General features: G+C 39.7%; 1 protein-coding gene across 2 annotated transcripts in view; it reads left to right on the top strand.

The window, feature by feature from the left end:
- IL15RA (interleukin 15 receptor subunit alpha) overlaps window positions 1-24,909 on the top strand; it is a 458,659-nt gene that overhangs the window by 387,234 nt on the left and 46,516 nt on the right. Inside the window, exons 5-6 of one of the 2 annotated variants that reach the window (XM_086918942.1) lie at window positions 18,890-18,919; window positions 19,005-19,077. In XM_086918942.1, the coding sequence (XP_086775068.1) occupies window positions 18,890-18,919; window positions 19,005-19,077 (103 nt within the window). The remainder of the gene's footprint in view (window positions 1-18,889; window positions 18,920-19,004; window positions 19,078-24,909) is intronic. The other variant, XM_086918943.1, reaches the window with a different exon arrangement.

Genomic DNA, 24,909 nt, shown 5'->3' with positions numbered 1-24,909 from the left:
GTGGCAAGTCCTTTTGCTACCAAGGACCCATGTTGTGGAAATCAATGCCTGTTTCAGTACGCCTGGAAAACAATTACTGTAGATTCCGCAAAAACCTAAAAACTTGGCTATTTAACATTTAGACCCGTCCATTATTTATCATCTCACTTCAGGTATCTTTACATATTCACGCCGGGAAACCCTTTGTGGGTAGCTGTTGGGCGTTATAAATGCAATAATAATAATAATAATATTCATGAAACGCTAAAAAACCAAATGAATGTGTTTTTTTTATGATTACCCATTGTGAAAAATGGTGCTATTTATTGTAGGGCACAGTAATACAAAATTACAAGAGTTCATTTGTTTTAAAAAAAAAATGTATATATACAGAGGCTCATGTGTGTGTTTTTTTTTTTAAAGATCACTGGTGACGCTCTAAATGCTGCAGTGTACAAATGCCATGGCTACTTGGTCGTGATTCCACAACTTGCCTCTTTCATCCGCTACCTAAAAACCTCCTGCCTATGTACTTCTCTCTGAGAGGTTCTTCTTCATCCCGCCATCCTCCATATGCTACTGTTTTCTAATCTTTCCTTCTCCCTTTTCTGCCGTGGATCCCTAGGTCACGTAACCGTTTAGCATCGCATTCAAATAACACTTTGCATGTATACACAAAATGAAACCAAAGTGCTGCATCCACAACCTAACAGCTACTTTTGTGGCACACCTACCTTGCATTTATAAAATGGCCACTGGTGTCCTAATTTGAATCTGTGATTGTGTCACAATCAATGTAAAGCATTGCTTGCTGATGGTCATGAAACACAACCTAGTTTCTTTGAAATTTTGCAATGTAGGGTGCTGGTTAAATCTGTATTTGAATGAGATACAAACCTATATGTAATAAGATGTGATTGATGGATTTAGATTTAAAAAAAATGCACAAAAGTATTCACTCCAATCCTTCTCAAGCAAGTCACATTTTCTTCAAGACGTTTAATATCTACACTTTTGGTTGATGGCATTGGTTCATAAGCAAATCCGACGCAATGTTCTGTTATACTGAACTGTGACCTGGCTTTTGTCTTTAACAGTCAACCTACAAATAGCGGCAGGAGCTGCCTATCAGCACGTATTCTGTAGGACTGTTCAGCATATAACAGCATTCCTCACTGTCTAATTGCAAAAGGTTTGGTTTCTATAAACATGCTGATGTGGACGAATAAGTACTATCTGCACCCAATGGGAGAGAAGAATACATTTCTTTTTTTTTAAGTTGTATGAAGCCTGAAAGATTTCATTCAAATGCCTTCACAGAAATATTAATATGGTGAACCACACGAATCCTCAATGTGTTCCAACTACAGAGTAGTTTGGCTACCCCTGAAGCATTTTGTCATTAAAACAATTGTTCAGTAACCTGTTAAGAAATGCAGTGATCCGAAGGTGTGACTCCTTGCAAGGTCGTCAGGTAGGTTGACGTTCAAGCTGAAGAAGAAGTATAGGAAGTTGACCCTATTCCCCCACTCTCTGTTTAAAGAGAAGTTGGGAGGGCATCAAGGTGCCAATCGATCTCGCTCCCAATCGAGGAGCCAATTCCACCACTAGTACGACTGTTCCTCAAATTTCCTGCGCAATCAGTGATGCAGTGGCAAATTTACCCCTAAAGAAAAGCCATGTTGGATATTTTTGGCACTCTTCAGCTTCCACTGGCATGCCTTTGGGCCCCAACGATCTACATGGGCCTCCAGTTGGGTTTCCACTGGCGGATCCATCCTTGGCACTGTCTGAGCCCATAGAACCCACCTCGAGTTCCACCCGATTTCGAGTCTAGCTCCAAGACCCATGCTGGACTTTCTTTTGTTAATGCTGATACTGACTTGGATGACACCGGTAGAGTATCCAGTGCTGGCTCCGATGTTGAACCCAAGCAGAATCAGTCTCCACCATGACCGAGGTAGCAGTCCGACTCTGCATTATTGTCCTTGGTCCTTGCACAGTCTGGCTCAGATAACACAATTCGATTACCAATAAGCTATATCCTCGCAGTACGATGGTGACAGTTTATATATGTACTTACAGAAGGCCAATGGCCTTGACATGTCCCCTGATACAAGGTTGATTTCACCCCATTCGATCCTCAACAGAGGAGAGTGCTTCATTTGCAGTAATGATTAAAAGGAACAGTTGAGGTCATGGACCTACAAATGCCTTCTGTTGAAGTCAAGACAGATGTCCTTACTAAGGTTTCCCGTCCTGGGGCAGCCTCATCCGAACCCTTGCTTCCATTTAATGAATCCCTCACTTCCGCTCTTCCCCACCAGTAACAGGCAATTGGTCACACGCCAAAGACCGACATCTGGCACCCAGGTATTTTTTTGCAACTTCCTACTTCTGAGAGTTTGGTGGTTCAGGCTTCCACTAGCCATGTGAATCCTAACGCATTCCCTGCAAATCCTCCGGACGGGGAGTCAAAAAGGATTAAGGAGTTCGGGAAGTGAATGTTCTCTTTGACCAATTTTGGTTTGAGGTCAGTCAGTGTGGTCTGCCTATTAGGCAGTTATTTGCACACCCTCTGGGACATGTCCAGCCGGATCTTGCCAGTGGTTCCAGAGGAGTTTTGGGCCTCCATGGTTCAAACCATCAAAGGAAGCCAGGATGCATCCTAATTTGTAATTCAGGCTGACCTGGACACTATCATTTGCACGGGGGAGCTGTGGGCGCTAGTGTGGGGTGCAGTTGCCATTTGATCCACAGGCTTTTCTAGAGACATGCAAGCATCCCTTAGGAATATGCCTATTGATGGATTCCGCCATATTGGCGAAAAGGCTGATTTTGCCCTTGAACGCACTGTGGAAAGTAGAGCCAAGACATGATCTTTGTGCCTTTCCACCATTGTCTAGATCATTTATACATTGGTCTTGACCCATCAAAGGCTACTCCACAGGGTTGGCATACAGACAATACTAGGCGCTGCTGTCACATTCATCCCAGACCTTTCGTGGCTGGGGACAAAGATCAAGCAGACATTACGCAGGTCACCAGGGGCACCGTTCCCCCCTCCCCAGTGCCATCAATTTGGATTTTATTAAATTTGATTTAGACCTCAACTGAGGTCAACAAATACATGATTAAAAGTGGTAAAACAGTTATATTATTCAGATATTAAAACAATTTTAAAAAATTTTTTGTAAATCAATACCGATTATAACAAGTAAATTCATCAAGCGGAGATTTACAAAACTCAATTAACCGTTTTGTTGATCTAAGATTATGTCTAAAACATATAGGCTTTGGACAGATTAATAGTACATGTAGTTTATCCCATTCAAAAGTTACGGTCTTTAAGGGGAGGGTCCCCAGCCTCATTAAAATGATGGTAAGCCTGACCCTATGCTCTAATGAAAAACGTATGTACCGTTGTGGAGTTTTATATTGTAGACTGTCTGTGAGATGTGCAAAATGCTTTAGCCAAGAACAGTGGTCACACCTGACTCATAGCTCAATGTTATGGTCAGATTCTTTAGATAAAGCTTCAGATGTGAAGAGGTCATACATTTCAAAAGTGCAATTGTGCAACCAGACTGGGTTAGTGCAATACTTAAGCTCTTATTAAAAGTATAAGGAGATGAGTCCTCTGTAAAAGTCTCCAATTTCAAGATGTGCCTTATGGTCTCTTGGTCTGCGTGTAAGAGATTATAGGCCCACCAAAGTATATTTATGATAGCTTTTGCATACACGCTGACAATGGATAACTCAAGGCAGATTGCTTGGACAGGGACTGACTCATTGACTTTTAGCAGTTTACGTAATAGAGTCCCTTCTTTTACATTCAGCCGGTGCCATGCCTTGATCGGGATATATTCCAAGGCGTATAGTGAAATTGGTGGAATTTTGAGGCGGTAGACCTCAAGCATAGGAGCAAAATGTCTGTTACCTGAGGAGGAATACAATCTCAGTAGTTCACCAATGTGGGCTTCAGCCTTTGGGCTAATACGCCCAAGATGAGACGAATTTTGTAAGGTCTGGGTGAAAGTTCCCCCCAAATAAACATATTCCTTAAGAATCTCTAGAGGTTTCCTATCTAATGTCCAGTTTTAATGGCGATAGTACTTTCTCCCTCTCAAGGGGAGGACTTTAGTTTCAGAGGTATTTGGTAAAAGGTAATGGTCTTTCGCATACTGGCCTACAGCAATAAGATTTCTTTGGAAACCTACCGGAGTAAGAGCCATATTTGCTATTTCCTCAGCATACATTAAAATGTGCATATTGCTAGAGGTTTCCTATCTAATGTCCAGTTTTAACAGCAATAGTACTTTCTCCCTCTGAAGGGAAGGACGTTCGTTTCAGAGGTATTTGGTAAAAGGTAATGGTCTTTCGCATACTGGCGTAAAGCATTAAGATTTCTTTGGAAACCTACCGGAGTAAGAGCCATATTTGCTATTTCCTCTGCATACATTAAAATGTGCATATCGATGGAGCCTATTTTTGGTGGGAAATTATTAATTGTTTGTTAACACTCTGGGAGGTCACTTATACAAGGAAAATAAAATAGGGGCTAGGACATAGCCTTGTTTAAGGCTGTCCTCGTAACAATAGGCCCCATCAAACCTTTTCTGCCCCCCAGCTGAACTTTGCACCATGTCGCAGAATGTAAAGCCATGGTTATATGAGCAAATCTTTAGGTATTCCAAGCTTCCTTAGCTTATTCCAAAGGGTTGGCCTGTCTACATAGTCAAAGATAGTGGTAAAATCAACAAACACACAATAAACCGTTTGTTGCTTCATTACTACATACTTGTCTATGACTGTTTGCAGGACTGCAATGTTATCCGTCACAGAAGGCCTTGGTCGAAGCCAGCCTTAGTCGGTGGTATCACTCCTGAAGAGAATGCCCAATCTTTCAGATGTTCCTGCATGCATGTTGTAAAGATCTTCCCTGTAGCATTCAGGAGGGCTACCTGTCAGTAGTTGTTGGGCAACAGCCAGGATCCTTTATTCAGGATGTGAACCACAATATTCCCTAGCCATAATTTTGGAATTCTCCCGGTGGAGAAACAATGTGAAAATGCAGGTGCTAAAAACTTGCTCCAGTCTTTAGGATTGCTTTGAAGAACTTTAATGGGAATTTTATCTGGGCCTGTTGCTGCAGTTGATCTTGCTGCCTTTATATATACTGCTATTTCTTTCGCTGATGGTGCTATCATGTCGTGGAGTTTTTCCTCCTTTCTGTTCTCCGATTGTATTGATTTTGCCAGGCCATAAACATTTGGTTTATAGAGCTCAAGGAGATACTTTTCCACTCCGATCGTGGAACTGGAGAAGAATAAATAGCTTTCTGTGTACCTGTTGCTCCTGCTACTATCCTCCAGAACTCTTTACTGTTTTTTTAGTTCACTGCTGTCCGAATATCTACCCAGTTTTTATCCGTTTGCACATGCCTGGTTTTCTCTTTCTGCCGTTGGTTCGCTTTTTTCAACTTTGCAGTCTCTTTCTGTCTGGCTCCAGAATATTAAAAAAATTGCGGTCTAATCAATTTGTTTAACTTAGAGGTTACGCAGTCTGGGTGGTTTGGAGCTAAATGACCCATACGCTTACCACACCTGACTGTACTGGCGGTCAGGGGGCCACTATCCTAGCAATCGTGTCCTCATAAGCTGTTATCAGGTCAGCAACTGTGCTTCAATTAGTCAATCATGAAGAAATTATAGCGGAGTTTAATTTTGCAATTGATTCAGAGCTCCATTTTATTCGCCCGTTCTTTGGATGTATTTCTATAGTTTCATTTTGTTGAGACAGGGATCATGTATCAAAGAGTTGCAACAGGATCTCGGTTGCCAAAGAAAAAAATTGCATGATCGCTTACTTTTGTAATTTTAATGGTCAGGGTTTTCATCATCATGAAGAGTTCCAGACTGCAGATCACATAGTCAAGAGTGGAGGTATTAAATGGCCTCTTCTGGTGTAAGCCCCGGGAATGTCCCCTTCTAGTCTTCCGTTTAATATAAGCCCATTTAAGGCCGTCACTGAAGCGACAAGCATTTTCCCTCTTTTGTCAGCCTTGGCTTTTGAAGAGAATAGTGGTGATGGAATTGACAACATTTCCTCATATGCGTAAGTACTCCATTCAGACAATAAAGTATTAGAGATTTTTCCATTGAATTCCCCCGTTATCAGTACCGAAGGAAATCCTTTGGAGTCTATGATGGAATAAATTTTAGCAAATTCTTTGATCATTAGATAGTCGTTCACAGGCCCCGGGGGGATGTAAACGTTAAAAATGTGGAGATCGTGCTTAGAGTCCGCAGTCTCTTTCTTATACTTAATCTTTATACATTGAATATTTGGCAGACACATATTAACTACTTCCTGATCCCAGAATATGTCTTCCTTCAGTAGTATTGCAAGGCCTCCTTTTGAGTGTCCCCTTCTCACTGCCTCTGCCGGAACATTGTATATAATGTAATATTTTTGATCGAAGGGTGCTAGTGCCCATGTGTCTTGCAAGGTCACAATTGATGGTGAATTTCTAAGATCAGGGCTAGTTTTCCAGGGTCTTTCCCAGCTATGTTCCACAATGCAATACTTAAGGATCTGCTAAAAGGGAATCTTGTTTGACTTGCCAAGCTGATGACTATTCAGGTTTTAAGATATCCAAGATCAAGGGATATTATGGGGCTGAGACCTAAGGTTTGTTTGGGTGAAGTCCAAGATTTGTTGCTCCCCGTTGTTTACAAAGACAGTTAGTGTTTCTTCAGGTGTTTCATTTGTTCTCGTGCACTACAAGAAATGTCGGTGTGGCAAGTGGTCCTAGTGTCTATTTGCATTTTTTGGGCAATTTCGATTTTCCTTAAATTCAACCACATCAAATCCGCATCTATGGATGGTATCCCTCTCCTTTAGAATAATTGAGGGTATCACATTAGACCAGAATTCAACATTCGCCATCATATACTGGGATTTATTTGGAAGCAACACTAATTTTATTTCCAACAGTGTTAAGAAGCGGAGCAGGTCAATTTTCTGAAGCTAGTTTACTATTCTCCCACGATTTAAAGGTGCTTTACCTACAAGAAACAGATCGGTTATTTCTAGAGTACGGGGAGCAATCGGATTCCCTTTTTTGTTTGACTTTCCTGGGGACGAACAGTCTTTGTTACCCGAGTTATTCACCAAAAGAGGGTCAGCTAAAGTATCTGTAATAAAGATTGGTGCAAGAGGATTTAGTTGCATTGAAAGAGCATTTGTGCTGCACACAAGTGATGACTGATCTTTTGTTAAAGCAATCTCTAGAATTTTAAAATGTTGAGACTGGTCCTCAGTTTACTTTTCTGGAGATATAAGGGGTGGGAATTTTATTTTCCTTGTGGATTGCCGAGAGAGTCTTCGTTTTGTTCTCTTCTTGCGCCCTTTGTCTTTACAATAGTTTTTACTTCTCTTTCCCTTTTGCGTGGACTGCAATCCATTTGCGATCAGAGATTCAGCAATGACTGTTGCCTCATTACCAACTGTTTGATTTATCAAGGTATGGCTTCTTTTCTGGTCAAAGATTGGAAAAATAAAATACCTTCCTTTGTGTTGATATTGCTTGAAGACTCTTTAAATAATTTCCGGAGCAATAACATTTTATCATTGAGGGGCACTTTAGTTATACCTTTATTGCCAGTAGACCTGTTGGTTTGTGTCGCCCTTTGGATCTTCCCTGGAGAGTATGATCCAATTGGCAGAAGAGGTGCCATTCTTTGTGCTGCTTCCTCGTCTGTATTTTCTGGTTTTCTTGGGGGAGCTTGTTGTTAATAGATACATTGGTTTTCCCTCTTTTTATGTACTAGATATTGAAGAATACACAAGTCCACCCTTTCACAGTTTTAAGATTCGCTTCCTATGTCGTCTCCTGGTGTACTGCTCCTCCCCTGGCAAGGAGTTCAGCGCCGTGGATATGAGAGACAACTGTAGCAGATGGCAGCAGGTGACAGCTCTGGTTTATATATCAATAGCAGGAGTGTGTTCTCCCAACCAGCACTGATTTATGTAAAGGATGAGTTAGTGAGTGGGGCCGCCTGGTAGCCCACAAGCCACACCCGTACTACCATGACCGCCTCTGTAGGTCACCGGGGGCCGCTCTCAGCGGTCGCTAACTGTAAGCAGCCACACTCGCAGTCTCAACTAATTATGACTGGTCGGGTAGGAGGCCTCCAATGGCCTCTCTTATGTAGCTTCTGATTCGCTGCGGCCGCACACCCACTCCCCAGGATGTTTGTCTGAGCTGGGGGCTTCTTTAATAATGCCAGTCAGGTGGAGTTAAAGATTATGGGGGCGAGGCCGGGGCTAAAAGCTAGCAGCAGGCGAATAGCTGTTGGCTGCTACAATCCCACTACAGTGCCCACTCCCCGCGTCAGTGCTTTGATAACCTGGAACAATGACCTGGAGGCTCTGGGCTTACCACCCGCCCCCTGCCTCCAGATCCTCAACTTGTAAGCACCTCATAAGCAGCGGATGGCTGTGGTTCAGTGCAGCTCTGTGCAGGGGCTCAGTGTCGTCTCCACCATGGATTGCAGTATGATAGCAAGCCGTGGAGGCAACGGGTCCACGGAGCCTTGGGGATAGAAGGTGATGCGGCGGGGCTTCTCCACGCAGAACGCTGCCCTGCTGTCCCCTGCCGTGCCCCTCTCACACCAGGTGATGAACGCTTTGATAGCCGTGGAAAAAAGCGTCAGGAGCCGAGTCTCTTTACTTCTTTCCAGTAAACAACAGCTGCGGCGTGACGAACGGTGCGCTCGCAGACTCGCAGCGCCATCGACCCTCAAGCCTTTAGTTTGCCCTTGGCAAAACACAACCACTCTGTGGGAGACCGGATCTGACATTTTCTCCCAGGGTGGCAGTCCATCACATCTGCCAGAAGGGTCCTCCTTATTGTCCATCAAGGCTATGCTGTCCTATTTCTTTCTGACCCACCTTAGCTTCTTCCAGCTTCAGAGCTGCTTTCAGAGGAGCATCTATGCATCTTGCTGCAATAGGGGAAAGCTCTACTGGTCAAAGGGGCCATCAAAACGGTGCCGGAAATTGAGATGGGTATTACTGTAGCTATTTCTTAGTGCCAAAGAAGGATGAAAGATCGTCAGCCTTTGAATCCCTTTCCATATAAGGGCAAAGTTCTGTCTACCCCTGAATCTACGTGACTGTATGGTAGCATTGGACCTGCAGGATGCATATTTTCATGTTCCCGTCCTTCAGTCCAAAAGGCGCTACCTGCAGTTCATGGTTGACCAGATCATTTTCAGTTTGCTGTGCTCCCCTTCAGCATTACCAGCGCCGTTCAGGTGTTCACAAATGTGATGGTGGTGGTCTTTCCATATCTTCGGAGGTTGGGGTATATGAGTTTTCCCCTACCTCAATGATTGGCTATTAAAGGCTGGCTCACCTCAGTCCATATTAGACTACCTCCAGATGACGACAAACCTCGCAACATTGTTGGGGTTCTCGATCGACGAGCCGAAGTCACACTTGCCTCCTTCGCAAAGACTTCCTTTTACAGGAGCTTCTTTGGACATGGTGGTGTTCAGGGCTTTTCCTCTGTTGCAACAAGTCTAGGATATTCGGGCGATGATCCTGATGTTTCAGCCCCAGGCTTGCATCACAGTGAGAGCTGATCTGCTTCATGGCCTCTCTCCAGGAGATGTATTCAATCTAGAGTGGAGTGTGGCACTCCAAAATGCCTTTATGATACTGCCTCTCATGCCAACAGCCTTAAGGAAGGTCTGGAACAACCAGGTCCAAGTAATCCTAGAGGAGCTGGTTAGGGCCAGGAGAGTGTGATACCTAGAACTTCTGGGCATGAACACCTGACTTCCAATCAGGCAACCGTTTCCGTAGAATCTTCTGTCAAGCAGCAAGGTAGGGTTCTTCACCCTAACCAGAGTAATCTACACCTCCATGCTTAGAGACTGAGAGGTGGCAGTTGCATGCATTCCATCTACCACCTGATGTTGTATGTCATCCGATTGTCCCTTAGCAAACTCCATTTATGTGTGGTGTTGGGACATGTTTGTGGCTTGGAATAGAGTCCACAAAACAGAGCCAATACAAGCTAATCTGTTGAATGTTTTATTGTTTTGTTTTTGGCCCAACAAGGTCAGAGGGCTCCAATAAAGGTTCATTGTCTGCCCTTTTTGCATTTGCCAGACCAACCATCCTTGCTTAAATCACTTGTGATGCGGTTTATTAAAGGTTTGATGCAGATGCTCTGTCCCAAACCATTTGTGATGTCACAGTTCGATCTTAATTTGGTCCTCATGTTCCAGATGTGCACCACTTCAAACCAGTGAACAGCTGCTTATTGTGTCTTCTGACTCACAAAACTGTCTTCGCCATTGCCATCACTTTAGCTTTCACATGAATGAACTTTAGGCTCTCTCGTGGAGCTGCCTTGCTCCACCTTTTACCCAGACACACTGTGTTGAGAACTTAGTTGGCCTTTTGACAAAAGTCCTCATTCTTTTTCATGTTGGACAATCCATCACTCTCCAAATGTTTTCCTTTATGGACCTCCTGCAAAAGAGCAATTTGGTCTGGGTATTCTTCCCCCTTATACATTAATCATTTTAAAAATGTATTTATAAACAACAATTTTCAAGACATGGGGACCGAGTCCCTGATTTCTTTCATGGCAGCCGCAACATTTTTGTTTGTGTTAGGGTCAGCCAGTCAGAGTGAGCACTTTCGTGCGGTTAGTTGAACACGTGGGAGCCTCCCACTTTCGCGAGATGGCAGATGGGGAAAAACGCCTATCAGATTGACTTATTATTTCAAGTTCCATGCCCGTACAAATCTCGCGAGACTCTTGCGTACCCAACTGTCCAGATATCTAAACATTTTTAACCTTAATGTCTCAAAAACTGCTTAATAGATTTACATCAAATCACAAAAAACATGCTTTCTGAGTAAAGATCTCACTTTCTGACAATTTTGGTGTAAGTCTAGCAGCCGTTTTGGCTATAGTGCTGTCTAAAATTCCCTATGGAAATTGCATGGGTAAATTGTATTTTTGAACCAACCCCCCCCAACCCCACTGCTCCCCCTGTTTATGTCATCTTCTTGAAGGGTAAAATAGCCTCCAAAGGAGTTTATTTTAAAGATTAAATTTGATTGTATAGATACATTTAGGACAGGTTACTTAGTTGTCCTGAGTGAAATTAATTCCAATGAAACAAATCAAGTGACCTATATCTCAAACTACTAAAACTTGACAATACTTCACATTAAGACAATAGTTAACATAAAAACAACAACCAGTAGACATGTGTATAAGCAAAACAAGTAGATTTTATCAAAGTTAAATTTTGCAGGGAAAAATACAATAAACCAAAATGTGCAACACAGGAATACAGGACAAGTGTCAGAAAATTAATCAAACTCTCTGTATAGCCAGTGGAAAGCTTATCCAAAATGCAGATGTAAACAAATTTTTCTTTCGGATAAAGCTGAAGGTCGACGTTTCGGTCTCTATGGGTAACTCGCTAAGACCATCATCAGGACAATACAAATTAATATTGTAACTCCCCGAAGGCGAGAATCACTGCAGGTATCTTAAAGCTTTAAACTTTGGTGGCTTCAGTAGTAGTGATTATTCAATCTTAGTTCAAGAACCACCTATCGAAGTTTTTGCAGGGGCTCGAGTAATGCGTAGAAATTGATCTGTAAGCTTCAAAGTAGAGAAAAAGGAAGAGAATTAATGCTCTCCTTGTTCCTAACACACGTCAAGATCGTCGTGGTATGATAACGCGATCGTCAAATAATGAACGATCTGTTGAATTCCTAGGAGTTCAAGTCGCGGAGAATCTCTGCCGTCACTCTGTAGGTGACGGCAGAGATTCTCCGCGACTTGAACTCCTAGGAATTCAACAGATCTTCATTATTTGACGATTGAGCATTAATTCTCTTCCTTTTTCGCTACTTTGAAGCTTACAGATCAATTTCTACGCATTACTCGAGCCCCTGCAAAAACTTCGATAGGTGGTTCTTGAACTAAGATTGAATAATCACTACTACTGAAGCCACCAAAGTTTAAAGCTTTAAGATACCTGCAGTGATTCTCGCCTTCGGGGAGTTACAATATTAATTTGTATTGTCCTGATGATGGTCTTAGCGAGTTACCCATAGAGACCGAAACGTCGACCTTCAGCTTTATCCGAAAGAAAAATTTGTTTACATCTGCATTTTGGATAAGCTTTCCACTGGCTATACAGAGAGTTTGATTAATTTTCTGACACTTGTCCTGTATTCCTGTGTTGCACATTTTGGTTTATTGTATTTTTCCCTGCAAAATTTAACTTTGATAAAATCTACTTGTTTTGCTTATACACATGTCTACTGGTTGTTGTTTTTATGTTAACTATTGTCTTAATGTGAAGTATTGTCAAGTTTTAGTAGATTGAGATATAGGTCACTTGATTTGTTTCATTGGAATTAATTTCACTCAGGACAACTAAGTAACCTGTCCCAAATTTATCTATACAATCAAATTTAATCTTTAAAATAAACTCCTTTGGAGGCTATTTTACCCATTTTATTATCTTTCACCCAGCCCCCAAAGGTTTACTGGGTTGCTCACTTTATTCACTATCTTCCTGAAGGATCACCATAAAACCTTCCAGAAAGGAGAGCTGAGGTGGATGAATATCTTTCTTGAAATGTACTGTCAAGATTTAAACGGCACCAAAGTTATTAGCAAAACAAGTTGCTCCCTGCCAATCAAAGCGCTTGGCCAGGACCACATCTCTGTACATTTTGAACCTTAATTTCTCCAAAACTGTGAAATGGATTTTCACCAAATCACAACAAGTAAACTTTTTGGGTATAGAACTAGCTTTCTGCTACATTTAGTATAATTCTGTTCAACCATGTTTTCTGAATCGCTGCTCAATTTTCTATGGAAAATTACATGGGAAGAATGTGTTTTGGGCCCCCCTTTTTTACCTCTGCTTCACAGATCACCCTGAAACTTTCCAGGAAGGAGTTTAGCTGATGGGGATGAAGTTTCATCGAACACCACCAAAGTTATTAGCTACGTGGTCCTAAAGAGAACTACCTAGTAGCAACCACCACTAGGATAAATAATAAATATATGAACATATATTCCAAGTCACTGTTCCTCTTATGAAGGACCTTACAATGTCGGTGGAAGAACCAGTTTAACATACAGCTTCACTCTACTTCAAAAAAGGAAAACACCCACTCATGTGCAAAGAAAGGAAAATAATCAGGCTCAAATGAGAAAGAAATTTGCGATTGTGTTGCCACAAATAACCCTGTGCGTTTCAGCATTCCACACGCCTTGTTCTCCAGTCAATTTCCCTTGTTACCACACCATTAAAGTAACATGATACAGTGTATACAATATAAACAAAGGATTAAGGGCACCCACAAACCAAAGTAACTATGGCGGCCATTTTGAAATGTTGATGTTTACATACACATACTATGGAAACGTGATAACATACGTAATGAATTGAGTTCTATTATTTTGATTTTTAAAGATGTAATGAGGCAGTGTGTATAATTTACCACTTAGTTAGGTTTAACTTATATATTGAGTTACAATACAGTATTTTGTATGCTGATATGTTCATGACAATTCCGCATTCTTCATAATATGGACATTTAGGTTATTTCATCACTGACACTGCACCGACAGAGGTTAATATTTACGTATGTAATCACACTTCTATATTATGTTCATGTAAACAACATTATTGGTAAGTACACCCACATTATTGCAAAACTAAATACTACAATGTAAGTTTGACAATAAATGAAGGTTAATAAAAAATCTAACAAGAAGGAAAAAACATAAAAGGTAAACTATTGAAAAGCACAGTCACACAATTACACGAAATACATAAACACCTCCTCAAAAGTATGTAGTTTGACCATAGCAAGAAATTAAAATTCAAGTAAAAATAATGTTTTAACTCATCAACAAAAATAAAGTAAAACAAACTTATAAGTACATTTTAAATTAAAAATACAACAAACAGATCCCTTCCTTTAACCAGACTGCAACAAAAGAAAAATGTGCCAAAAAGAACACCAAACATGACTGCAAAGCATAAAAACTACAACAAAGTAAAGACCACATCGAGAATGTAAGTTAAAATGTGCAGCTAAATGTAATAAAATAATATAATTCTAGACTTTAAACCCCACAGACAAAATGTCAGAAACAGTAAAATACATCAAATCCCAAAAATGGAAGCAGTTATTAAATTATACAGGATATATCTATAGTAAGTAGAGCACCACCAGTGAGAAAACACACTAGAAATGCCTGAAATAATATGTTAATGCATTCTGTGGCAGGCTACCACTAAAAATGAAATAGTAGAAAGTATAAGGGAACATAACCATCCAACTAACATTGCTGAAATATAAGCCAAAAATTGTTACAAGACTAAAGAGGCTAGCACGACCTCACAAGAACCAACAGAAACAAACCTTAGAAATATTATACCTAACGTTCCTGAACAAATACCAGGCCAACTCCATGGCATACCATCCCCCCAAAAAATAATTGCCAGAACAGCCATACCTCCACACTTACTAACCACTCATTAAACAGACAACTATTTGCTAAATGAAAACCTAAGTTATCAGTTTTTCTATCAATAACAATTTACTAATCTTAACGCAATGTTACATACAGACAAAGGATGGTACTTTTAAATCGACCCAAAAACAATGCAGTCAAATAAACACAATACATTGTCAGTATCAAAGTGCAAACATCCCATTAATGTGATCACTGTAACCTAACAAAGTTAGCTTGCAGTGAAATGCTTATACATATAAAACAGTCTAACAACTATGCCTACAAAAAATCAACTGTAGCCCACAAAACAATCAACTATAACCCACAAAAAATCATAATAGATTTTGACCAGGGAATGATTTTGATCATACTTTAAATATACCTACACACTGCAATTCAGAGGTGCTACTATCACTTTTACCAGAGCATATGGAGTCACCTACAAAAGCCCACATGGAGTATAAAATATGCAACTAACCTAGAATTTGCACATGAAAGAAAAAAGCTAATGGCTTTAGCATACATTCCTTTATCAAAAGTCACTAAATATTATGATATGCTAATGGAATACCCCATCACCAAAAGCATGAAACAAAACTAGCTCCACTAATGGATTATTTTAAAGATACTTGGGTTGGTCACCTGCACTGATCAAGCCACAGACGCCAACCCAAGTATCACATGCCACAGGGGAACATCTATGATAGGACAATGTCCCATGAAGCAAAGATAAATAACACAGCGGACGGGTTGCACAGTTCCTTCTAAGGAGCACTTGGAAGAATCCACCCTACACTCCACCAATCCCTAGAAATTCTTTGAAAAAACAACAAAGTTAAGAAGAGCTAAGAATGGACCAATTCCTATCAGATCTCAAACCAAAAGTCTCCAAACAAACTAACTCCTAGCATGCAAAGTAAGAGTCTTTTCTAACAAATTAGTGCCTGCCATATCTACACTCAATAGTAAGAACCTTACTTAATAACACACTAAACAACAAAACCGTTACTCTCCCTAAACATGAACACTTACATTTCATTAATATTTATTTCTAAATCGTATTAAAGAAAATTTTAAATACCAATGTGGATTAAAAATGCTCATTTTCAAAAGGCTAATAAAATGTTACTTAAATAACTAGAAATAAATAAACAATGCATTATTTTAAATAAACTAATACTTTTGTCACCTATAGAAATATGCAAACACCATAAAAAATCATGCATAATATATATGTCTATATACACAATTGAAAAACAAAGATAACAAAAATAAATAAACATTGCTCAACCAATAATCAAAATAAAAAAAATAAGGCAACAGTTAATGATTTGGTACCTGAAGTCCTGGTCAGTGAAAAGACCATCTAAAAAATACAATCACAAAAACATATTGATAACGAAAGAGATCAAAAGAATGCAAAAATAGAACATCTGGTACGACTTCTATAATCCATAGAAACCATCCAACACTCAAAAATCTTGCAAACACAAACTCTCCAAGAAATAATCAAGGAAAAGTAATAAAACAATTATGTTTAAAAAGTAATCAACTATTCTTCCTTGTAAAAAAATAATAAATGAAAAACACATTCAGGTTTAAAATAAAGAAGCACCCCACCAAAAAAATCTGTAAACAATAAACATATAAACCCACTTAGAAAACAACAACAACGCTCTTGTAAAGCAAAGCCTAATGAAAATAAAAAGGTGTTAAAATCAATGTTAAAGTAAAATACTACACTATAAAAAAAAGAAATATACATCAAAATAACATCCAATAACAAAGACTGGGCTAACTAGTTTAAACATCTACCTCTAACTCTAAACTATTAGAAAATAAGTTGAAAATAGTAAACCATGACCATGAATAGCCCAAAATGATGAGGAAAGACTACAAGATCAAAGAACTGGAAAAATGGCAGAGAAATTAAAGAAAGGCTTCCACTCGACGGAGTTCAATTAAAAAAAAAGTGCTTTTATTAATTCGAATAAAATTATAATGTGGTAACATTCTTTTAATAGTTCTCTGTTGAAAAATGTACAAAAATATGAATTACGAAAGAATACTAATTGGCTCTGTTATTACTATAACGGAAACCGTTGGCATCATTACATTTTCTGCTCTTTTATAATTGTAGGTCTTTACTGGAGGTAGGTCTTTACTGGATTTAACAAACAAAAAATAAGTATGCCTTTCCTAGAAGACCCATCTAAGAAGATTATAAATAATTAATTAAAAACCTAGCACCAATTGTTGTAGGGCCTTATGGACAATATAATTCAATAAAGAAAATAGTTTGAGACTCTGTACACCAAGCAACAGTAGACCAATTAACAGTTTAGAATACTGTATAATTAATAATCTGCTCATACAAATATAATACACTCATCAAGTAGAGTTTTCATCTTAAGAGGTGATATTGTAATATACCGTAGCTTGCTCACGCAAAGTGGCTTCTCACTAACTTCCATTTTGAATTTGCCATTTTGAAACTACCAATGTAAAGTGTTTCTTGCTTGCACTCACCGATACAGTAGGAATGATTTTAAGCAGCTGCAATGGTGGATGATGTATGAATTTGTATTTGAAGGAGATACATACATACAGATTGGCTAGACTCACCAGCTCAGTGCCAGAATACTATCCCAGATGATAGTGCTCTCTACAACTCACCACAAGATTTATATTTATATATAGTACCCAGTGGTGGTAGCCACTTGGTAGTTATGATTGTGTTTCCATAGGAAATGCCTTTTTGAGCTGCTAATAACTTTGGCGCCATTTGACGAATCTCCACGAAATTTCCATAAAAGTGCTACTAGCTTTTGTATGGAAAGTTTCAGGGTGATTCGACAAGTGGGGTCCAATAGAAAGGAGGGGTCCCAAAACATGTTATCCCCATTCATTTTTTCATAGGAACTTTAGACACAGCTACTGTCCCAATCGTTGTACGGATTTACACTGAAGGCAGAAATCTAGATCTTGATCCAGAAAAGTGCTTTTTGTGTTAGGTATAAATATATTCCGTAGTTTTGTAGTAATTTTTTCAGTAGTATTTGAGCACTTTTCTTTAGGCCCTTTGGACCACAACCCACAGGGACATACATGTTAGTTAAAAGGGTAGGAGGGACATGCAGACCCCCTTCTTTAAGCTCCAATTACCCCATCACCCTGGGCTTAACTTTATTTTCAGGACCCTGAGGGGGCATATTTCGCCCCTTGGATCCCCATCGCCTGGGCCCTGCATTATGTTTAGGGGTAGGGGGGTCATGCTGCCTCCCTTTCTTGTCCGATTTTGTTCCGGGGACCCCATCCCCCTGGGGCCCAGCATCATTCTTAGGGGGAGGGGGCATAATGTAGGGTGTGTGGATGGACTGGCCTTTCCTTCGAGAACTCTCTCGGATGATGGGCGTGCATAGTAGGGTGTATGGGGAGCAGCCTGGCTTGACTTAAGTCCTCTCTCTCAGATGATGGGTGTGCATATTATTGAGTGGGAAGAGACTGACCTCTCCTTTGAGACCTCTTTCTCAAATAACAGGTGTGCAGAGTAGGGTGTCCAATCAGATCTCAACATGAGTTCTGTCAGATCAGCGTAGGATTCACATCCCTAGATATACAATTTTCTTTTTTCTTTAATTACTCCAAAGCTACTGACCGAATTTACACCAAACCACAGAAAAGGCTTTTTCTGGACCAAGAGCTAGCTTTCTTCCAAATTTTGTTAATTCTGTTCCGTGGTTTGGGCTGTAGCTGTGTTCAAAATCCCTATAGGAAATTGCATGGGGAAAATGCATTTGGGGACCCCCCTTTTTTCTCGGCCCATGCTTAACAGATCACTCCCAAAACTTTCCAAACAACAGCTGAATTGAGTAGGCTACCAGTTTTGAGAATTTTGTGGAGATTCGTCAAACTGCACCAAAGTTAATAGCAAAACGAAAAAATGGTTTGTCTATGGATACTAGATCCTAACTATAGCTAGTTACTACTGAGCCAGCAGAGTTTGGAGCCGCAAGGAGCCCAGCTTTATTTAGGCAAATATTCTGTCCCTTTCCGAACAAGACACGTACAACAAAACCACTATATGCTGGTGTGTACTTTTTTCAGGCAAGATAAACACCCTAGGCCATAAGGGAGCAAGGCCATTTAACTCCTAGTTAATTCATCTTTCACTGCTTTGCAACAATTCCTAGTGGCCATACTTTGTAAACGGTTCAATCTGTCACTGTACAATATATCTGTTATTGTGATGTTCATGCTGCAGTAGGTTTCTGATGCCTCTATGAGTTAAAATAGTGACGTTAACATTGTATTTTGCAGATCAGTTCTGGAACAAACATACACAGATAGGTAAGTATGTTTCAGCTCTGTCATTACTAATCTAACTATCATTGTTTTCAATACAGAAAAAAACACTGGAAGTTTTGTTTTCCAGGTGGCGGAGTCACTGCCGTGCTGGTAATTATAATGTTATCAGGAATTACAATATTCATGATCTGGAAAAAAAGGCAAGTGTAAACATAACCAAGTTTTAATTCCTAAAATAAATGTTATGGTAGGGCGTATAAATTCGGGACTCTTTCAGCAGGCATTTTGACTACTGAATTCCAGAAATCCTTACTCAAACTGACTGCTGGGAAAGACGGTAGTGTAACTGAAAGTGGAAATTAAACGTGCCTATTTAGAAGAGGGAAGCCTGTACTGCCAAGGGTTTAGGAGCACTGTGACATAGACAGGAAGGGCAGACGTAGTGGGAGAAACCATCACTCAAAGATCCACGGAACTCCAGTGAGTTGATGCCGGCGTCTAATAGGCATGACCCCATCCACAAGCGTCCTTCCAGTCTTTTGATCCTGTAGTAACTGTTGATCTGGAAAGTCCAGGAATACTCCACTTGTAGAAATCAAAAATCCACTTCTCAGGGGTTCCACTGATACTTAGTCCTTTTAAACTCACAAAGAAGAACTTGACACAGAAGCTGGAATATAAAAGTACGGGGCATATTACCAAGCAATAGCGATAATTATCGCTATTGCTTGGTTAGAGACAAAAATTTACCGCTGAGCTGCGGTGATTTTTATCGCAAATAAATCTTGGTATTACCAAGGTTTATCGCAAATGCGATAAAAATCGGCCGCAATGCATGAATATCGCTGAAAAGTCAGCAATATTCATGCATTACTGAGGTAATGCTCTTAGCCATGTTATCCACCTCCCATTGGATAACATGGCTAAGAACTGCTCAGGGCAGGTGTTAGCTTTTGGAGATATTCGCGCTTAGCGCGAATATCTCCAAAAGTTGGTAATAGGAGATAGCAATGTTAGCGACTGTTTCCAGTCGCTAACATCTTGGCACGCCCACTTTGCATGTCATTAGTGATAAATATCACTGACATGCAAAGTGGGGCCCAAGATGGTCGCTATCTCCTACTAGCTGTCGCTAACTGGTGTTAGTGACAGCTAGGAAATAGGGAGATAATGTTATCTCCGCTTTCTTGGCTTTTAAAGCCAAAAAAGCAGAGATAAACCCCCTTGATAATATGCCCCTACATTTTTATTAACCTCAAATGAGTGAGACTACGTCACACAGAAGCCTTAGCAACTGAATGAGACAGTCTGCTAGAATGGTCTTACTTCACATCTTATATACTCTTTATCCTGCCCCAGGCATGTAAGGGAGTTGTATCAGTTAACGTTTCATTACATTCCTAAACAAATGGAAAATCTGGAGGGTCAGCAGGTGAGTAGCCTTTGGGGTTTTAGCAGGATATGGGCAAAACATTATAATTACATAGTTCACAAAGGTGAATCTGATTTAGATGGCACTGCAGGGCATGGCATGATTACATGTACAGTATCCCAACCCAAAAGTTAATCATTAAGAATGTCCCAAATTCAACCTCCAAAAGCCGGACAAACCTGTAATTGAAAGCATAACCCATGTAATGAAGAAACATAAAAAAGAAACAGTAACAGATGATGAACAAGATAAGGCATGTGCAAGGAAACTAAAAGTTAACGATGTCCTGAACATTGATTGGCAATCTCAGACAAAGATCGATCAGGGAAATTGGCTTTGCGAGGTCAGTTTCAGGTGAAGAGGTCAGTTTCTTACAGTTCATTTCAGAGTCAAAAAGAAACCTTAGTTAATGTATACATGAACTAAGAAGGCCAGGCCACTTTATTCGCCAGGATACCTACACAAGCCTACGTGAGGGCAACACAAAATGGTGGCACAATATAAAACGGAGTCAGACTCGAGAATTACAGAACCTCAGAACCTCCTTTTGCCATTACGTAGGCAATAACCTAAGACTCATGTTAATCTGAATCTAGGTCTATATCGATATTAATTAGGTCGTCAAGGTGTTGCTGTAACATCATCTTATTATTCTCTACTTCTCTCGGGACAGGTCTCCGAACACACATAGTAGCACAAAGACTCACTTCTGGTGGACCATTTTTGGATGCTAGAGGCGGAGCCACTTCCTCTTCCATGGCAATTCAGTCAAATGAGAACTTAATTAACATTCACTTTATACAATTGCACTGGAATTGCTTGTGCAACTGTGCCCAAAGTCCGTTCAAAGCCTCTCTGGCAGGCTTCTATCATCCATCAAATCTGCTTCCATTGTCTTCTTCCGCATTAGGCCTCTTGATTCAGGCCTTCCATGAAAATAGTTCTTCTCAGTATCAGTTGGAGTGCCCTCCTGGCAAACACTCACAGCTCACTTGAAAGTCTCAATGTCTCAAGGCAGTGCACCAGTATCTCTCCTCTGAGGCAAATTCCTTATCTAGAACACCTCAAAAGCGAAATCACATAATACAGATTATCAGGGACATGTAGATACCTCCTTTTTAATAATTGTGCATCAGGTGCACTATGCAATACAAAGGCTAATGATCAAAATGTGGAAACAAAAGACAAGAACTAGAGAGTCCAGGTATTTCCATTATTAAAACACATCTGGTCCATCAAAAATTAAAGCAGCAGAAAAAAAGATAAACTGAAAATCAAATTAGAATAGGCATTGAATTTGTCATATTAAAAAAATAATAAACATAAGGTATCTCCTATTGAGATGGAAAACTTGTCTTACTATAATATTAAGTCAGTTAACCAGTCTATCACTACCCTGACAGTCAGAATGGAAAACATCGAAGTAGGTCTAAAGAAAATTCTTGAAAACCAGTCTGGTCATACCAAAGGGAATTATACATAATATGGGGGTCCCCGGTACATCACTGCAGTCTGGAAGTGTGAACCTGAACAATACACCAATTATAATAAATGAGCTGACTGGTGAAAGGAATACGGAAAAGGGAAAATAGGAGTAGGACACAACTAAAATCCCCAATAACTAGGCACAATGCAACATCAGTCAGGGGAGAAGCGACGAAGGAAGAATCTATAGGAAGAACAACAAAAAAAATTACTCGGGTGATAGTCAAGTTTGTGACATAATACCAAGAGTATGGGTGATGCACAAAAGTCACAATAGTACACAAATTCTAACTCTACCGCTGGCTTCTACACCATATGCAGTAATCTCAGCTAATGGTCCAGTTCCTTCTTCAAGGGAAAAAAATGAAAAGTTTAGGTCACCTTTAGCAAGAGCCACAAATCTATAATTTCATCCTTAGGTCCAATCAAGGAAACATAAATCTAGGGCTGCCTGTTCCTAAGGGAAAGGGCAGTAACGTGACTAACTACAGGTGACTCAATTTGATCCTGTATATCTCTTTTATTTTTCTTTAATACCATTATAGCCAAATAGACATGATGCACTAGTGAAGTGTTTTCTGTCTTGTTCACAGTATGAAAATATCATATCTGTGGAATTTAGTATCAGACCAAGTTCAACCAACTGTTGCTCAAAGATGTACATCGTCATGACATCCCCTCACAACACAGGAAAACTTGTAATAGTATCAGAAGCAACAACATAAAACAAACACATACATAAAATAAAAAAACACACATGTCAAGCCATCAGATATACGTGCTGTATACCAAGCACAAAAAAGCATAGACAAATTACAATCGCACATGTAAATGAGCGGTGACGCACGCACTTCATGCAGCCCAAAACCCAATATTCGGGCCTGCTTAATTTGTCAGGCTTAAAATTAAAAGTACACTTTCTTTTACTTTCCTCACCCTACTTTTGACAACTGGTCACCAGTTAGTGGTGATCAGCTGTCAAATACAACTTACTGTGTCGCTTCTGACACACAGGACCAGCAGGAACAATTCATAGAAGGACAAAATGCAAAAACGTGAAAAACACGAACATTTTTTCTTCAAAGGAGTCATACAAAAACTCATCTTGTTTCAACATACTGCTAACCCCCACCTTACTGACCTCAAGGTCAAAATCTGCCTCTCCTCAACCCTCTCTCTCTTCACCATGAAGCTGTCAAAGACAAAAAGCCTTCCTAACTCTTTCTAACTTGCAATAACCCCAATCCACTCCTTTTCCCAGAGTCAAAAACATCTACTGTGAATAATTCACAGAACACAACAACGCAACATACCAGCTTTAGAACAAATGCTTGTTACCACCCTATGCAATGGTACTCATTTCATCAACCTTAAATGGATGAACGTCTCAGTAGGCCCAGCTAGAGTGAAAACCTTCAACCCTGATATTAAACTCAAACCTCTGCACCGGGCACATTGGCTCACTGAGCCATTAAAACCAACCCCAAATGAGAACAACCTGCAAATTTGGATTATACCTAAATGTATGCATTTACTGAAGCCTAAGGCACTTTAAAAGCTACTCTAAATGAAATAAAATGCTGCCTAAATAGTGCCCTCACCCAATTTCGACTTTGCCACCTGGGGCACTTAAAAATAAATATCCTATAATTGTGCTACATATTAATCATCCTCAGAATGTTCTTTACAGATTGCAGAGATTTGTCATTAGACTTATCTCATGTAAATCCTTAGAAAAATGAGTTTTTTACGCCTGCGCCAAGTAAAAATTCCATATGCAAATGTCCTCATTATGCAGTACAACACAACTTAAATTAAATTATAATGCTAGGAGGTCACATTATGAGTATTACGCTTTATAAATAGTAAAAAACGAATTTAGAAGCACTTATTTTTAACAATTATTTTTCATAATTAATAATTATTTTTAATAAACCCAATCATTTTTGATAATTCCACATATAAAAGCAAGCTGCATCTCTTGCCTATCATTTTAGACGCATTCATTCACAAGCCTAAGCACATAAGCCTAACTTGAAGCATGACAGATTTTCGCGCCACTTTTTTCTTTTTAAAAGGACAATTATCATTTAGCAACAGAACCAAGAATATGCTTACAAAAATGCTTAAAGAGAGGAAAACCGCAATTGAAATGTCTTCCTGTGATACAAAATAATGAACCTTAGTTTTGGAACCTTTTTAAAACAATATTCTGAAATGTAAAGATTCACCCGTGTTTAACTGAGGACGAAGTCCTGCCTGAGTAAACATTCCTGTATATTCGTGATTGCTTCGTGTTGCTTGCTTAGCGGCAGCAACAGCTGTTTCTTAGTGTTGAAAACGTGGGCACGGCGGCTGTCTATTTAAAACTAAAACTAAGACATTTCAAGTTTCAAAATGCGTGTGCAATACAGCAAAATCCAATGTATTCAGATGATGTTATTGCCTGTTAATATCTAATACAATGTATCTAAGGAAAGTGCTGTAAGTTTATTTTTTGCAAAACACACAATTTCGTTTTTGAGGGCTTTTTTATTCCTAGTGAATGTGAATTTGAATTTTATTTTTTTAAACATTTAACAGTTTGTACATGTGTGTAATTGCTTACTCTATAAATTATATAGCAACATATAGCTATTTTAGCATATCACATGGTTAATTTCAGGATTTTTATTTAATTTCTAATTAATATTAATTAACTAACATTTTGCATCACAGACTGAAGACAACACAAACACTCAGGACACACAATACGGCGCGCTTTAGCCATTCATTTCATAAATAGCGCTATCGCTATTTACTTACAGAAGTTGCACTAATGGGAAAACCACATAAACATTTAAACACACATTTAACCCACAGATCAACACTTAGGACTGAAACAAAGGACAGCCCACAGACTGTACTGTAACCAAACCATGTTAATGTTAATGTTAATGGGTGACTTATATAGCGCACGGCTACTCCAAGGAGTGTCCCGGCGCTTTCTGACCCATTACTGAAAAAAGGAGAAGGACAACAGAAACAAAGCAGAGTTACTAATGAAAAAGCCAGGTTTTCAAGGCCTTTCTGAAGGCAAACAAATTGGGAGTGTGGCGGAGATCAACGGGAAGGG

The sequence above is a fragment of the Lissotriton vulgaris genome, chromosome 1_1, assembly GCF_964263255.1.
Source record: "Lissotriton vulgaris chromosome 1_1, aLisVul1.2, whole genome shotgun sequence".
Lineage (NCBI taxonomy): Eukaryota > Metazoa > Chordata > Amphibia > Caudata > Salamandridae > Lissotriton > Lissotriton vulgaris.
This window is presented reverse-complemented; position numbering and strand designations above follow the sequence as displayed.